Source organism: Manis javanica, chromosome 3 (assembly GCF_040802235.1).
Source record: "Manis javanica isolate MJ-LG chromosome 3, MJ_LKY, whole genome shotgun sequence".
NCBI classification, from domain to species: domain Eukaryota; kingdom Metazoa; phylum Chordata; class Mammalia; order Pholidota; family Manidae; genus Manis; species Manis javanica.
In genome coordinates this window covers 143,059,706-143,077,379 of record NC_133158.1, presented here as the reverse complement: position 1 = coordinate 143,077,379, position 17,674 = coordinate 143,059,706, and the positions used below count along the sequence as shown (strand labels likewise).

Here is a 17,674-nt window from a genome sequence, read left to right as displayed (position 1 = left end):
TAGATTGTTTTTCCTATTTATTTTGGCACACCTCATTTGTGGAAAAGATCTTTCTGAAACTCATACACTGTTTCTTATTTCTTCTGGTCATTTTATTAATTACTATAGGTTTGCTGAAGAAGAGCCCAAGTATACCTAAATCTAGAATTAAACTAAAGCACTAGGGTTTAAAATAATAGAATTTGTCAGCAAGTTGACTGCCTCACTTTAAGCCAGCGTCAAACTCTTCGGTTGTTAGTTCGGTTTATGCAAAAATCTCATGGAGGAAATGAGCATCCTAATCTGTACTAGACGTTTTTCTCACAAAATGTTGTTCCTGCCACTCGTCCCCTCCAGAATGTGAGGGGAGGTTGAGGCAGCCTTGGTTTGCAAAGGAAGACCCAAAGAGTGCCTGTATGTGGGCCTGCTGCCCGTGCACAGCACGGGGACCCACGTGAGGCTCCCCGCATGTGTGGGTGTGTCCTGTCGCTGCCTCCTCTGTTTGGGAGCCCACAAAGACAGTCTGCCGTCCTCTTGCTCCAGGTGCTGGTGGAAGAAAGCCTTAGTCTCTTCTCAGCAACACTCAGATACGGCCTCAGGTGTGATGCTGCCAACGTTTCCCTCTCCGGGTCTGGCTTTAGGGCTGCTACGAGTCTCTAGTGTGTCATAGGAACCCTCTGATACACTCTTCTGCTGAACGCCCCCCCATTGAGTGGCCCTCTGCTATGGCTGCTTCTTCCTGGGATGGGGGCAGGGTGTGGCCCAGAAGCAGGTTGCCCCTATGTCGGACAGGTCTGACTCTAGCCCCTGGAGGTACCGTTCACACTCTGCTGTCTGTCAATCTGATATGTATTATCGCCATTTTATGGAGACGGTAGGAAAGTGTCTTAAGAGAGAGGTACCTTTTCCTGGTTTGCAAATAAACATTAAACGCGACTAGCCACAGCCTGCCTCAGGATTGAAAGCAGCACTGGCTGCACACTGAGTGGGTTCTGCCGCTCACTATTCGTGTGCCCTTGGGCTAGTCGTTCATGTGTTTTATCATCTGCAAAACGGGGCTAATAGTACCTCACAGACTGTTAGGATTAAAGAAATTATTTAAGTCCAGGACTGAGCAAAGAGCCTGACACCCAGTGAGTGGTCAGCAAATGGTAGTTCTCAAAAATTGGCCCGTAAGTGTCCCTCTGCACACATAGATCCCTTTCCAATCACCTTCCATTCAGGGCTCTCATAGCACAAAATAACTTTCAAACTCACCAGTACACAACTCATTACAGTGGCACTATTGATTAACAGTATGAATCGTTAATTAGTATTAATTCAATAGCCTCCTGCACAGAGGTAGACTAATGAGTCCGGTGATTCTCTGGGCCAGCCACGCAGCACACTAATAAACAACTGAGGAGGGAGGGCCTGCCTCTGAGAGAATGTGGAGCAGGGAGTGATGATACATGAGAGAAAAGGAATCAGAGAAGGGAAGATTAGACCTCGCTCTGTAGTTTTCCAGACAAAAGATCGTTCCTGGCAGGTCTGTCTCTGCTATGGCATTAATTAACACAAGAAAGACTGGTGAACAAGCTCTCAGCAGGTCAGACTTGGGCAGACTTAAAGGTGATGCAGACAGGGAATGGGAGCTGGGAGTCTTATCTGCGAACTGCCTGGCATTTTATGTGTGTTGCTGGGCTCATCACAGTGTTGGCTGTGGGAGGTGGGGGCTGGAAGCCCCTGGTTACAGTGATCTTATCATTCCCTGATACTGTCATTAATGACTGGCTTTGCCTGCTCTTTTTCCAATGTGTTGCACACGGATATAATTTCTATCAGTTACCAGCCATGATGTCATCTAGGCCCTGAAATTGTGTTATTGAACTAACATTCATTGTCAAACCTTTACAAGATAAATCTATTTCTCCTCATCCTATAAATGTGTTGATTCTTCTATGCTGTGTATAATGCATGGCCTTTAGGCTGTTTTAACTCCTTCATGGAAATCCTCTCCCCTGTCTGATATCCCCTCTATATCTCTTACCACCCTTCTCCACCCCATCCCTAATTTCCTTCTCTCTTTCTTAAAGGAAAAAAATGGCAATTTCCCTTACTCTCTTACAAAAGACTTTGTCACAGAGAGGAATCACTATTCACATGAGCCATGCGGCATTGTATGGCAGAGCGTCATCCTGCATCAAGAAGCAAGTCTCCAGAGACGTGTTAATTCCACCCAGCTTTCTCCACTCCGTCCAGCCCCCACCCCCCCATTGCATCCTGAGACCTAGTTTCCCCATCTGTAAAATGGGGATAATTACACCTGTTTCATATGGTAGTGCAGATTAAGTTGTATAATGTAAATAAAATGCTTAGCATTATAGTTAAATGCTTAAGCAGTAGGGTCCATCATTGTGATTATTACTGTAGTAATAATTCTGGACTCCTAGGTTTCTTAGTCATTCAATACATATGCACAGAGTGATGTAACCATGGATAAGACACTTGATGACTCTGTGCCCCATTTTTCTCACCTGCTCATGGGGAGGACTAATGCCTGCACCACCCCCACACTAAGGTGTTAGGAAATCAAGATGCCCCAAGTTACTTAACCTTCATTAGGATTTACATTTTTCTTAAGTACAACTTGTCAAATGAATTAAGTGCCTAACATTACAGAATCAGAATATTTGGATCAGTCCAGAAGAGATGTTCTTGTGTACTTTATCTGCCACCCAGAAATTAAATCAGAGGAGAGAGAACGCAGGTTTAGAGGAACAGACTGATGAATCATTTGCACATGTGTGTTTTCCCCTAAAGAAAACAAAAATTAATAGGACCACGCAAAAAGTACCTGTTTGCTGACATGCAAATTGAGGTCAGAAGCAGACACAGATTGCTCATGTAATGCCCACCGGGATGCATGGGGGTCACTTTTCAAGGTGCCATGGCTTTGGTGGCTGTGGTGAGGATGGAAGCACTACTCGCATTTCATTTACACTGGACCAGAGGCAAAATGGAGGACAGACATGCTGGTTTGACATGCTCAGAGCAGGACAGCAGGAGCCTAGCATATTGTCAGATCAGGACCAAAGAGATTGTGTGTGATTGTTTATTCATTCATCTGTTAATTCATTTATTCAGTAACTGTTGAGTACCTGTGATGTTCTGGGTGTCGGCTTTATAGTAGGAAGAACAAGCAGACAACACCCTTACCTACCCTTGTGAAGTTTACATTGTATGGGGAAGACGGACATTCAATGCATTATGTAAATAAGTAAACAAGGCATTTGTATGACATGACACTGGCCTATTTAGGTGGGGCTGGACCATGCAGGACTTGGCCACGCTGTTCCTCACCTGCACTGCTCAACGAGCCTGCTGGCTGAAAGGACTGGCTTGGACAAGAGTCAACCGATGAGGACAGAAGAGCCAGGAGGGTTTAAGATGTTTAATTAATAATTTAAAGACAAGAGTGACAGGACTGTCAAAAATGAGGAAAAGAAAAAAATACCAAGAGTGACTCCTAGTTTCAGCAGCTGGGTGGATTGTGGTGCCATCTTCTGAGGCTTCTGTGTGAAATAACTTGGCTGGCCTCACTCAGCTAAGACACTGAAGTCTAGTCTTGTGAATTCACCAGGATTTGATTTCCAATTAAGTTCCCATCTAGATTAAATTGTTAATATAAAAATATCCTGAGGTATTAATTAATATTGTTAGACCCTAGTATTTTGATAAACAGCACTATGAGGGAATAAGTCTTTCATGTCAAAACTCACAGTCAGATCTTGTGTGTATTTTTTGTGTGCAAACAAAAGAAAAGGTGATTTGGGATTTTGTTCATTTTCTCTTTTTTTTCTCACCATGTTTTTCCGGAGTCTCTCAGCAACATGGTAATTTGTTCTGTAAAGTAAAATTAGATCATAAACAGTTACAATCCTGAGCTAAGACGCAGAGCCCAAACAACAGAGTGCTTCGAGTGAAGCTCCTGGTCAGTTTTCCATCATACCTGGAGCTGTCACTCAAACATGGGCAGCTTTCTATAGAAAGGGGGTGGTGACATTTCAGTGACCCTAAGCACTGCCCACAACTCATCCCGCCATCCGGGTGCTCCCTTTTGGCCAGGTCCAGGATTCTGTTGACAAGGGGAGTCCCCAGCTTCTCAAGGCAGTACATTCCTGAAATCCATGTCCTAAGGTGGATCTTTTTTACCCATAGAAACAAGGGGATTGTGTTCTTGAGAAAGGAATTGGCAGGCAACTAATCCTAAATATATCCAATAATGTGTGAGTAAAGCACAGCAGCCACGCTCCAGCATCTGTCATCAGTAAGCCCCTTATTGGACTAAAAGACCCTGAGTCAGTTAGGACACCATAAGGAACACAACAGTGTTATCAGAGAGCAGGAAAGGCATTGGACGCTGCACAGAACAAGGCGGTGCTGGCCGGCCCAGCGGCTCTGTGACGTCTCAGGGACCCGGGCCCACACGCCTGTGCATGACGCCTTGACCCTGAGGCAGAGCGTCTCACAGTTGCACGACAGCTTCTGCAGATCTGAGAAGCACATGTGCCAGCAATGGACCAGAGCAGCAGGTCGTTTTTCTGCACAGGTCTCCTTTAGTGAAAGAGGAAGCCTTTCCCAGAAGCCCCAAGCCGACATTAAGTCTTTGTTCATGGAGCCCCCAGTTCCCCCAATCTGGATGCCGGGACATTATCCTAGACTCTTCTCCCTCTCCCTTATTTCCTTTATTTTCTATGGCTTATCCATTCTGGTTTTGAATAATCTGCTTACTACCCTCTATCTCCATGTGTACTATATTAATTTCGATCCTTATTAACTCTTACCTTTCTCCCTGCTTCCAGTTTATCTTCTACATAGCCACTCAAATGATCTTTCAAAACACAAATCTCATCATGTCACCATCCTGCTTAAAACCTTTTGGTGGTTCTTAATCACATATATGATTAAATGTCTTTTTTGTCTCCTAGCTGTAGGTATGACCTCTCCCTTCCCTTAAAAAAAAAAAAAATCTTACATGGCAGCCCAGTACAGCTAGCAAGTGGGTGTAAGCTGCTACGCTGAAATGGCGATGGGGAAGGGCCCCCAGCCTGGTGCGCCCGTCATTTCCCTTACTGGAGGCCCCAGAGCCTTTCCCTGGATCTTCTGTCATACAGGTAAATGGAAATGCCTGCCAGGGAGTTGGTCTAGACCTCAGGAGTGGCAGCCAGGCTAGCAGCATAGATGAGATAGCAATGGAAGTCAAGGTCAAGAACGTGCTGTCTCAGAATGTGCAGAGTGAGAAGGGAAGAGGGACAGCTCCAAGCCTTATATTAATGTAATGCCCCCCAGCCCTGCAAAATCCAATAAAATAATGTTCTTGGTCACCCTTCAGTCTTTAAGAATGTGACTTACATGCTCTAATTGGGCTATGTAAGTTAACCCAATAGGTGCTTGAGGACCAACGATGGATGGTTGAAACTCAAAATGCAACTAATACCCAAAACTGAGAATAATGATTTCCAATTATATGATTGTTCTTGTATTTACATTTTCATTCTTATGGTTCTTTTTAAAGGTAAAAGGTCTTTGATTTGCTAAGGTTAGTCTTTTTTTTTCCTGTCACAAAGCTTTTCATATGTATCAGAAATCCTGAGTTGACCAACATTTCATGTGTTTCTATTTCTGATCAAGGCAGTTTGAGTTTAACAAGTTTAAGAATGGAGTTCCCAACAGAACAATAATAACTGAGTATGTTAATTATTCTAACTATTCTCCCTGCTTTTGATATTGAATTATATTTATTTTTATGCTTATTTAAAAATTCAGTCTTTAGAGCTGTTTAGATGCAGTTTACAATCTCACGGAATTGGACCTTCTAAATGAGGAGGGAGAATTAATGAAGACTAATTGATGCATAATTTTAACAAGCAAAGGCATCATCTGTTTGAAGCACCACCGGAATGGGCTGTACATTCAGCTGGTCTTTGCATACTCACTGACACTCTCAGAGGGAGGGAGGAGAAAGGCGCGGTGCTGGACAGAGAGCACCAGGCGGGTAATAAGGGTCGCCTCCCAGTAGAGCATTTGCTTTTATTCATTCTCATTCCAAGAAGGTTTTGAGGTGAGCTTGTTCTGTTGTGTCTTGTATGGACTTTCAGGGGGCCTTTTTCATTCAGCTTTTCAACATCTAGGTGCTGGGGATACAAACTTACATTCTGGAATTGTGGTGGGGGTAATGAATGGAATGGACAGACATTAACATGAAATAAATAAGTAAAAATAAGATCTTCAGTCTTGCTTCCCTTCTGATTCTGACCACCCCCAGCCCCCACCTCCTGTCTACCTCATTTCCATCATTACTGTAGGTTTTTCTGCTTCTACCTTTAGTCTGCCCCCATCACACCATGGGCCTGGCCTGTTCCTGGCCACCAGTCTTTGCCATCAGACTGTAGCAACAAGCTTGCACAGGCAGCTCCTTCCTGGCTCCCCGTGGCTGCACGGCATCTGGCTGTTGGCATCTGTCATTTACTGGCTCTTCCAGGCCCCACAGCAGAGGAGCCCACCTGACCCCTGTGCACCCCACTTTCAACTGAGACTTCACAGAAACTTGGCACCAGTGAGAAGCAGAGAATATGTACCAATTGTCTGAAGCTTCAAACTGATTTATTCTTTCCTAATCCTTTTAAATGTGATATGTGTTTAAATTAAGAGTGGCAAAGACAAAAATGATTTGGGAAAATGATAATGTTATCCTAGCCTGTCTCAGTGGCACTCTAACATGGTTAAGAAAATTGACTGTCAGGTTTGATCAGTGTTGTTGAAGTGAAGAGCCATCATTCCCAGATTGGCTAGCATCAAATTCTCTCCCAGCAGAAGGAGTTTTAATGACTGAAGAACCCAGGAGCCACGAGCAGCAGCCAATCTCATGCAGGCCTGACCCTGCACTGCCTCTTTTTCTGTTTTTCAGGCACAACGTGTCTGATCGCTCTGCTCTCCGAGAAGGACCTCACCGTGGCCAATGTGGGCGACTCTCGCGGGGTCCTATGTGACAAGGACGGGAACGCCATTCCTTTGTCTCATGATCACAAACCTTACCAACTAAAGGAAAGGAAGAGGATAAAGAGAGCTGGTGAGCTTGCAGATGCCTCCAAGGGCTGTCGGCGCCCTGTCTGGTGGCTAGGGCAGCTTGCTTGGCTTGCCCCTGGGGGATACAATATTCAGTGACCTAACTAACCATCAGCAGATCAGTGCAGAGGCTGATCAGTGCTGAGGTAGCTGAGACTGGCCTTTATAATATTTCCTGTCAAATAAATGGCCTCCGAATTTGGCTGAAGACTCCAAATGGGCCCCCCTAGAGCCCTTTGCTAGTGCAAGGCTGGTATGACCTCTAGGCCCAGCTGTCATGTCCTGCCCGCCTTGGTCTCACTGAACTGCTCCCACGGGGCACTGCGTCCCTGGCTCCTCTGTGCCCTCACAAGTGCCATCCCACTCTCCAGGGGGTGACGACTATTTGTCCTGTATGACTCAGCTTAAGGGTGTCCTTTTGGAAACCTTCCTGGTCACACTGTGCCAAAGACACCCCCGTCTGGGATAGGTGGCCCTTCAGTCTTCCGCCAGCATCCTGTAGGGACCTCATGGTCCCCTCTCACAGTCCCTCCTGCCTTCCTGACCATGAGCTTGGGCTTGTGCATCGTGCTACTCGCTGCACCTAGCTCAGTGCCTGACATCAGTAAATATTTCAGGGGGCCTTTTTCATTCAGCTTTTCAACATCTAGGTGCTGGGGATACAAACTTACATTCTGGAATTGTGGTGGGGGTAATGAATGGAATGGACAGACATTAACATGAAATAAATAAGTAAAAATAAGTAACTTATCCAGTATATTACAGAGTGATAACTCTGAAGAGACATAAAAGAGATGTAAAGGATGGGGAGTGTCAGTAGATGGTCAGTACAGGCCTCACCAGGGGGACATTAGGACAAAGACTTGAAGCGTGAGTATCAGTTGATGATTACAATTTCATAATTCAAGTTGGGAGGATTCCTCTCTACCTGTGGGTGGAAGGAACCCTTCCCTCCCCAGACTGATTAATGCAGCTGGCAGGCTCTGTGTGATATGCCAGGTGGAGACCCAGCTGCCACAGGGGAGCTTGGCAGGCTGGGTCCCTCACTGGAGACCGGCCCCTGCTGCCCGCACCGCCTGCACCCTAACTCTCTCTGGCCTCAGCCCACCTTCTGCCTGAACCTGATGAGCATTTGAGTTTGCACCGAAGGAAACTGTACCATTAAGTTAAATGCTGAATTTTTACAACCTCCTGTTTCAGAGCCTGCTTGAGATGGAGAATACTTTTTAACGAAAGCTTTGGTCACATTTTCTGTTGGTGGTACGCAGCCAACAATGTTTTAGGAGCATCTGTCAAGCTTTGATGATCCGCAGGCAGCAAGAGTGAAATACTCTGGCTTCCTTACTCACTTCAGAGTCTGCTGTGACCCTGCGCTGGAGATAGTTAGCCCACTGTTGTGTAAGCGCAGACAGGATATGTACGCAGTACACCTGGAAATGTCATCCTCGCTTCCAGCACTCTCTTCTGAAATCTACTGTCCTCCCTCCTCTTCCCCACCACCTACACCCTGTCCTGCAGGGATTGTTTACAGAAGCACATTCGGATCCATCTCCAAGGAAGCTAACTGAACCTCTTGTGTCAAGGGTTTATTTTATAGCAAGGCTTAAGGGACAATAATTAGTTTTATTGTCTTTATGTGTATTTTCTCTGACCTCAACCTTCCTTTTCCCTACCACTCAGCAGGACAATACACTGCAACCAGCTTGAGCTAAATACATGTTGGTCTTTCTGTCTCCTTTTTTTGTTTCAAACAACAATGATAGGAGCTGCCATTTATTGTGTGTTCACTCTGTGCTGGGAGCCGAGCACTTTATGTATACTTTCTCCTTATTTACCTTATAAGGTCTATAATGTTATCCTCATATTACACCCAAGGAGTTGAAGCCTCAAAGAAATATGTATGCCCAGAAACACACCACCAGTGAATGGGGACACCAGAATGGAGACCCAGGACTGTCTGGCAGCAGAGCCCTTGTTCTTGCCCAGTAGACCGCACCTCCTGGACTGTTCTCACCTAGGCCTGCCCAGAGAAGTCCTTCCCATCATTCAGAGGCCAGCTTTAATGCCCACTTGTCCCTAATCAGCACGACCAGAAACCATCCCTCCCTCCTCCATCTGCCTACAGCAGTTAGCAGGCACTGGTCTGTCTCTGAAGGAATATAGCTTTGTGCTCATAGCTGTTAATATGTGTGGCTTTTCCCTCTTGCCAGACTGTCTACTGCTTTTAGAGAAAGGTCTGGACCTTTTATAACTTTATAGTCTGTAAATGCCTTGCATAGAGTATATAGTTAATAACTATCTGACAAATAATAAATGGATGAGCAAGCGTTCTAGCTCCCTTAAGGAAAAATAATAGATAATACTGAGTGCATGTTACATTCAGTCACTGTGCTAAGTGATTTATATGGAATAACTCCTTTATTTCTCACAACTCAATGGAATAAGTACTATTATTGTCCCCACTTAGCAGCTGTGGAAATGTAGGATTAGGGAGATGGAGTGTCTCATTCAAAGTCATACGTAGCTAGAAATGACAGAGCCAAGAATCAAATCTAAGCAACTCACCTGAGAGTCTGAAGCTTTCACCATTAGGCTAAAATAGGCCAGTCTTTAATCCTGATCCTGCTTGGGGAGCTGTTTTGAGATCTATCAGGCACAGCCAAGGGTGGCCTCCAGCTAAGTGATGGATCCCAGTGGTTGTCTCTGGTACCCATCCACCTGCCGCTCAGCATTCTCTTGCCTCTCTCCTTGGATCCTCGGCCTCGCGCTGTCTGCTGTCAAGCTGCCAAGGTGTTGTTAAAACGATGTCTTCACCTATACTTATCTCCTACTCTCTGTATTCTTACTAACATATTCTTGAAAGCCTTGAAGATCCCAAGGAGGAGAGCGTGAGGATCTACCGGTAGAGCATGAAACCTCCAGCCAGGCACGTTGCTCCTTCCTGGCAGTGTGGGGTGGGGGTGGCACAGGCAGTAGGCCATCCTTCGGTGCACATGCCCAGACTGCCCCATGTGTGAGATACCTACTGGTCAAGCTAATGGGCTTCTTCTGTCTTTCCAGGTGGTTTTATCAGTTTCAATGGTTCCTGGAGGGTCCAGGGAATCCTGGCCATGTCTCGATCCCTGGGGGATTATCCACTGAAAAATCTCAACGTGGTCATCCCGGACCCAGATATCCTGACCTTTGACCTGGACAAGCTCCAGCCTGAGTTCATGATCTTGGCATCAGACGGCCTCTGGGATGCTTTCAGCAATGAAGAAGCTGTTCGATTCATCAAGGAGCGCTTGGATGAACCTCACTTTGGAGCCAAGAGCATAGTTCTACAGTCGTTTTACAGAGGCTGCCCCGACAATATAACGGTCATGGTGGTGAAGTTCAGGAATAGCAGCAAAACGGAAGAGCAGTGAATCCCTCAGGGTCTCAGCTGCCTGAGACTAATGGACTTTTCAACACACTGGTCTCTTTTAATGTAGTGAAAGGTGTGGGAGTTACAGTTAGGCTCATCCATCCCAGACTTGGGTTCCCCCCTCCCGGCGGCCTTAGGTCTCCATGCAGTGATGCACAGAGGGTGCTCTTGGCCAATGTAGTTGAGAGGCTGAAAAACGGTTTCTTCACGCTTTCCCAACTCTTCCATCCAATGTTCAAGATATATAATTATATAGCTGTAGATTCACGTGTACAAAGTGAGCGCCATATGTGCCATATATTCTCCCTTTTAGGATTCTTTTCATAATTCCTTACCAGGCCCTCCAGGCAGGAGACTGGGTCCTCTTCTTAGAGCAGGGAGCAGAGCAGGCCAACCAGAGTTGCAGTGAGTCAGGGCCAAGGTGGCCACAGCCTCTGCTGAAGGGCAGAGCTGTCCTGAGCAGGCTTTTCCTCCTGAGCCCAGGTTTCAGCAGCAGCCCAGGAATAGGCTTGAAGTGGCTTATTAGTGTGTGGCTGCTTTTGGAGACTGAGGGAAGCGGGGATGATGAGAACTGCCTACACAGCAGAAATAACCTTTTTCCCTTCATCCCTTTATTTAAAGCAAAGTTAAATAGACTTTGTTACCCCCTGACCAGTCCTTGTACATTTTATCCTACTTGTGCATGCCCTTAACCTTTTGCTTACACCCTACTTTACATAATAGGCAGCTGTTCTACTTCACCACTAAATACTGCAATTTTTTGTCTCATGTTACCAAGAAACCTCTTAGGGGAAATGAAAAAGGCAAATCACCATACCATAATTCTTTCCATCTTCAAGAGTCAATAGAGGAAAATAATGGATGACTAAGTCACAGTGCCCTTGGGAAGGCTGCTGTTTGCACTAGGAGAGGAAGCTGGTGAGGTCACCACCCTGAACGGAGCTCTGGCTGCCAGTTTTTGTGCGGGTATTTTTTTTCTCTCCTATCCGAGTAGCTTTCAAGGGTCTTTTGAGCAGTGCTCTGAGAAGCAGCAGCCTAGAACTGCATGTGTGTTCCATGATGCCGAGTACACAGCTCCCAGAGTAGTCTGGAATTTGGTGGTGAACTCCTGGGAGCTGCTTCTCCTTGACAATGGAAAGGCAACAGCTTAACTAACAGTCTGTTTGCAAATCACCCTCCACACTGGGTTGCTCTCACAGGCAGAATCCCACTGCCTCATGTTGCCCCGCATTCAGTGGCAGCCAAGCTGGTTGGGAATTCAAGCTCTAAGCAGCCCAGAGTTATTTTGGGGTCAGGCTTGCTGTTCTCCATTTCCTATCACCAATGTCACATTTCCTATTGCCATATTTTATAAGTTAATTGACAGAAAATGTTGGGACATCCTGTTTGCCTGACTGAGGTGGCTCCAACAGCCAAACAAGATTGTCGTTGCATTCCCCCCACCCTGTGTCTGAAATGCCAGGGTGTCCACCTGGTGTTATCCGTCCCCAGTGGGCACTTATCAATAGAGCTTCTGTAAGGCCCCATTTGCTGAGCACCTCCCGCCCACAGTGCCCTTCCCCGCCCCTTCTTCAGCTGGGAACGTTCCTGACGCAGGTGCCAGGAGAGAACTCGGGAGGATAAAAAGATTCCCCCGCGGCGGCCAGGGACTACACTTTGTCTCGGTTCCTCCAGGCACTTGCCTTTCTTTGAGTGCAGTGAGAATTAATAATAGTTTCCCAAGACATTTGCTTACTTTTGTAAACTGTAACATTAGAATGTACAGTATTAGAATTAGAACTTTGGTTATTTTTTGTAGTTATAGGTGTTCTAGGAAAAAAGTATCTGCCAGCATTTTAGATTCAAGTATTTGCCCATTGAGAGACACCGAACATTTGGATGTGTGTCTTTGGGGTGGGGGTTGGGAGAGGAATGTGGGAAACATGCTGGCTGTGAGCAGTGACAGGATGGACAGGCCAGATGGCCTGAGCTTCCTTAAAGACCCACGACATCCTCATTCTGGAGTTACAAAAGCCCACCATCTAACTGAAGTTCAGGAATAAGCAGTTTCAGCATTTTACACTACACAGTTAACTTTCCTTTTTTATTTTTAACTTAATCCCAAAATTTGTAATGAGGGAAAGATTTTTTAATTCCATGAACATTGTTATTGTATAAATGAAAATAGTAATATTTTGGTGAAGATGAGAAAGAAAAGCTACCGTATTAGTTAATGTTTATTTACCCTGCATAATGTCTTACTAGATGGTGCTGAGTGCCCAAGTGCATGACTTGCCCTCTAATTGACGTTCACAAGACATCTTCTAAATTTTGCTTTGTAGAATTAATTCATTTCTGACTTTAACCACATAGTGCATGTATTCCCTGTTCCCTTTCTGCCTCTTTTCCTACCACTTTGGCTTGTAGATCTTTAAAAGATAGAAGCACTAAGCAAAATAGTAGCAGCCTGACTATTAGTCACGTCTAAAATCAGAGTACTTTGCTCCCTTGCCCTGTTCTGGATGGAGCTCTCTTGCGGACCCTTGTCAGCAGTTGAGGCTCTGCAGACATCACCCCCAGTGTGCCCTGAGGCTCACTGGCCACTCCCATTTTCCAGGGACAAGGGAAGGTTGAATCTAGCCATCAGAGAAATCTGACTTGAGAAGTTTGCATGTGAATCTTCCCTAAACAGCACTGCCAAAGCTTTGGAATTGTCACCCGAGGCTGCCCAGACTCCCTAGCCTGAGTTCGAATTGCCAATAGCCCCCATGGTGCCAAATTTTGGAATGGTTTTACTGGCTTAGAAATGAAGCTGGGTATGAATGACCTTGTGCTTACGAGCCCCCAGCAAAATGCCAAGCCCAGGTCCTCATTTCACGCACTGCTCTGCTGCTGCTCCACTGGCAATTTATACTCTTAAAATGGTATGGGAATTGCAGTGGGGGGAGGGACAAGGCAGGGAAAGTTTTAAAAAAATCATTCTACTTGCAATTCTCTAATCTAAGGAATGAACAATACTCTGTACAAAGCTCCAGAGCTAGTCCCCAAGACCTCCACTTATTTTGTGTGACCACCTTGCCCAAGGCCCTTAACTCTGAAGGCCCTGTTCTGATCCAACATGACCTCACCCATATGTACATGTTACTGATAACCAGTGGTTACATCCTATTCCTTGTCTTAGATTGAAGGTCTTGGCCTCTTGAATCTTGCCTATGTAATAAGAGTGTTACAGAGAGTTTTTAGAGAGTAAAGGAGCAAACACAAATCTGCATAATTTAAAACAGGCTTTACTTCATAGGACTGTAATGATTTCAACTAACATTTTGTGCGAACAGGATAGCATGAGAGCGATGGCATCATCATTTCAATCCTATCTGAAGTAATTCTGGAAAATTGATCACACTATTGAATCAGATCACTGAGCTACCTGGCAATACATGAGAAATTTATCATAAGAGGAGTAATCACTTTTTCCTTTGCCAGGTGTAATTTGATTTTCTTTTTTTCCTTCCTGTGAGTTGTTGCCAGATCTCTCTTGCAACTGTGTCAGTCAGGTTTAGAAAGGCAACATTTCATTGTATATCTCAAGTATAAGAATACATACTCTGGATAAAGGTTTATTTACCAATGACTTCAGAAATTTTTCCCTCCTTTTGTCCCATCATTAGACTTATTTTCCCTTAATTATCTCCCAGATTGCCTTAGCTCATCACACCAGCATTCCTGACCCAGCTCTATGGAAATGATACCAGCTGGGGCCAGCTGGGGCCCATTTAACTGCCTCTGGATTAAGATAGTGATATCCAGCCTTTTAAATTGGTTAGCAGAACACTGAAGGAGTAACAGAATCCAGTGTTTCCCAAGTATGTTCCACAGAACACAAGTTCCAAAGATACTCATTGAAATACGGGGTTCAGATGAGTTTGAGAAACATACCAACTTAGAAAGTCAGTGCATATAAGCACATCCAGGGTTCCAATAAATATGTCCTATAGGGAGGAAAAACACATCACAAATGTAATTTCAGTTAGCTCAGTGTTTTCCAGATTAGATTGACCACAGAAACATTTATGAGTAACACCTAGTAATATTCCAAGGAACTCATGTTCCGTAAGACCCATTTGGGAAAATTCTGGTATATGGAAATATGACTGTTTTCTCATTCACTATGACTCTTAGAAGTATCCATACAATTTGCCATTTAGAAACACAATCCTTTCACATTTGAGGCCGACTGGTTAATGAAAGCAGTGTTGCCAAGTAGTATGATTTAATATGACCGTCAGCAGCCTCACACTGATAGCAGAAGACTAACAACCCTACTCGATGCTCTAAACATCATCTCCCTTATTTTATGTGAATAATAAGCAAGAGCCTTGCCATAGCTAGGAAATTCTCAAATTCATTCTAAGAGCTTTTGGTTGCTTTTGTGAAGTTATCTTTGCTTTCCAGATTGAATCAAAATAAGTATTTTTACATTTCATCACTATGTGAGGGTAAAAAAAAAAATTGAGAACAGAAAAGGGGAAAAGGGATATGTGGTTTTAATTCATTTTTAAAATCTTAACATTTTAAAAATTATCTGACAGTGAAAATGTAATCTATTAACACTGTCTTCTGTTGCTCTTTCCAGATTCAGTGAAACAATCTGCCTATCAATCAAAGTCCATTCGTTCTAAAATCTCTGTCCTATGTTGTCCCACCTTTCACATTTTATATATAGGATTAAGTGTGGCAGGTTCTCTCTTGCCAAAGATGTAAGGTTTGACTGTAGCTCCATTATCATCACACTCAGCCTGGGTAATGTGTTTAGGAAGCTTGAGAGATCATCCCAAAATAGCGAATGAAACAAATATTGTCAAAAACATGGTACAAAGTGAATTTAGGGTAAGATCATTAATTTAAAATGACCCTGATATTTAGGAATAACACCTGCCCTCTGGACATTATCCAATATAGCAAAAAAACAAAAGTGAAGTCACTTAGGCTAGGTGGTGGATTGTGAAGGGGCATGTGACAGTGACACTATAAGGCTTCCATTAAGTATGCGCTTCTAAACATGTTTCCTAATGTGTAAACTTTTTTGCTAATACTTAATAATGTTGATGCTTTGCCCATTATTTTTTTATTTTTACCACTGTTATGCTACAAACTGTTTAATGAAGGGTTGATTATGGTAATTTTTATGTGTTTAGTAATAACCACACCATCATTTGTACAATCACTTTAATAAATCCAAGTAAGGACTTTGAAGAGAGAATGTAGTAACTGTTCATTTTAACAAATGATGATAGGCACTTTGACAATTCAAAACCCCACCAAAAACAAGCAAGCAGCAAAGGTGTAGACTATACTGAGAGATATCGTTCCATTTATTCTAGAAGTCCTATTATCTGGTGTTATTTAATGACAATATCCCCTCTGACATTTGCCAAATCCAAATTAATATCAAAAGCCCCAAGAACGAGAGACCCTAGCTTTGAGCACAAGCAGATTACTGTGAACTGTAAAGGTAGCAGGTTGTGGTGAGGGGACCTACAGGGGCAGGACTATCCCTGAGCCACTTGCTGCCTCTGTAGGTGAGGGTATCAGCTACACTCACCACCTCTTGTTATGAGGAAATTCAAGGTTAAATGTGACACCATGCATCATTTCAACATGTTTCTGTATTAATTAGACAACATATAATTTAGAATGTGTTCATGCAAAAGCATAGATTAAGTAACAGTCAAAGAATTGGGGGAAAAGACCTTCAGAATATCTAGACATTAAAAATGTATAAAGTAGGTTATCAAAAATTTGTATTAGATGTTTATCATGCAGAGGTTGTATTTAATAGCAATTGCTGACACCTGGACTAAGATCAGTGTAAGGCAGTTTTTCTCACTTCTTACCTATTCAAATACAAGGCTCCTGTTCAGAGAACTGGCTAATGCTTTGTTTACATGTTAGTGAGGACAGAATTCTAAAGCTCCTTTTTGTAGGACTGATGGCACAGGCCAAATCACATCAAAGGAAAATATTTTGGAACTTTTTTTTAGCACAAAAATGCAAAGTTAATTGCAGTGTAGTCAAAGTCAGAATGTAAAGAAAAGCATTTTTAAGAAATTATGAAAAAATCAAAGGAGCGTAATTTAAAAAGAAATATTTTAAATTAAGAAAATTTTATTATGTCATGAGTCTTGCTGATATTTGTGCTCTTTCTGAAGCTAAGGAGATGACATAGAAGAAAACGAACATATGAATTATTTGTAAAGTTAGTAAGATTACAGTCCCACTTCCATCCTTTCCCAATGAAAATGGATGTGTGTGTACTAAGTCACTTTTACTGTCCTACGTTCTGTTCACTTTCCGAATCTTAGACATGATTTTATCCTGAGTCCTTAGAACTTTTGCATTTTTGAGAAGAGAATAGTTTTTTAGAATTTTTAAAAATTAGTAAGCTAGACTAAATGACAGACCTCCATCTGAGAGTGGGCATCTGAGAGTGCCCAAATAGAACAGAAGCCAGATTCAACAGTCATAGCTACAACAGAGAATTAACTATGCTGGCAATTTCCCAGTGTCAACATGAACACTAGTGGGTATTCCATTCAAACAGACAACTTCATAAACACAAACTACAGGGTAATTTAATGTTCTTGCTTCTTAGAACATTAGAAAGTTAGAAGTTTTCTAACCCATATAATGCAAAGGGTTATGTTTGCTCATATAATTAAAAATATCAACCCTGTAGAAATAAGGTCTTAGACATCTTTAACCCAAGAGAATGATGTCTCTTGTGCAAATTTTAAATTCCCAGCTGTCTTAGTATATGTAAGGACAAACAGTGGCTGCTCAGTGTAATCATGAAAAAAGATATAAATCCTGCTATGTGGGAAATTACTCAAACCATGGGACATTAAGCAAGAATACTCCCCCAATTTAGGCTCCAAGACTACAGCCAGACAGTCTTTATATGTTAATCATCTTGATTGCCCTTTTATCTCAGGCTTATATGACGAATATGGGATAGTAAAACAAAAATGGAAAAAATCCAATAGCTTTTGCTTCCCTTTTAGAAAGTAGTGTTTGTCCCTTTTTAGTTTATCTGAAGTATACGTTCACATTGAAACATTGTCTACAACATAGTCTTCAGTTTATTCTTCAATTAATAAAGCAAATGGTTTTGATTAATAGATTTACACAACTTCAATTCAGGTT

General features: G+C 43.3%; 1 protein-coding gene across 2 annotated transcripts in view; it reads left to right on the top strand.

Moving 5' to 3' along the window:
- PPM1L (protein phosphatase, Mg2+/Mn2+ dependent 1L) overlaps positions 1 to 15,731 on the top strand; it is a 312,605-nt gene extending 296,874 nt beyond the window's left edge. Inside the window, exons 1-3 of one of the 2 annotated variants that reach the window (XM_017659053.3) lie at positions 4,959 to 5,135; positions 6,929 to 7,090; positions 10,147 to 15,731. In XM_017659053.3, the coding sequence (XP_017514542.3) occupies positions 5,045 to 5,135; positions 6,929 to 7,090; positions 10,147 to 10,493 (600 nt within the window). In that variant the 5' untranslated portion in view covers positions 4,959 to 5,044 and the 3' untranslated portion in view covers positions 10,494 to 15,731. Of the gene's footprint in view, positions 1 to 4,958; positions 5,136 to 6,928; positions 7,091 to 10,146 lie in introns of those variants that run through there. The other variant, XM_036997873.2, reaches the window with a different exon arrangement.
- Positions 15,732 to 17,674: the final 1,943 nt, after the last annotated feature.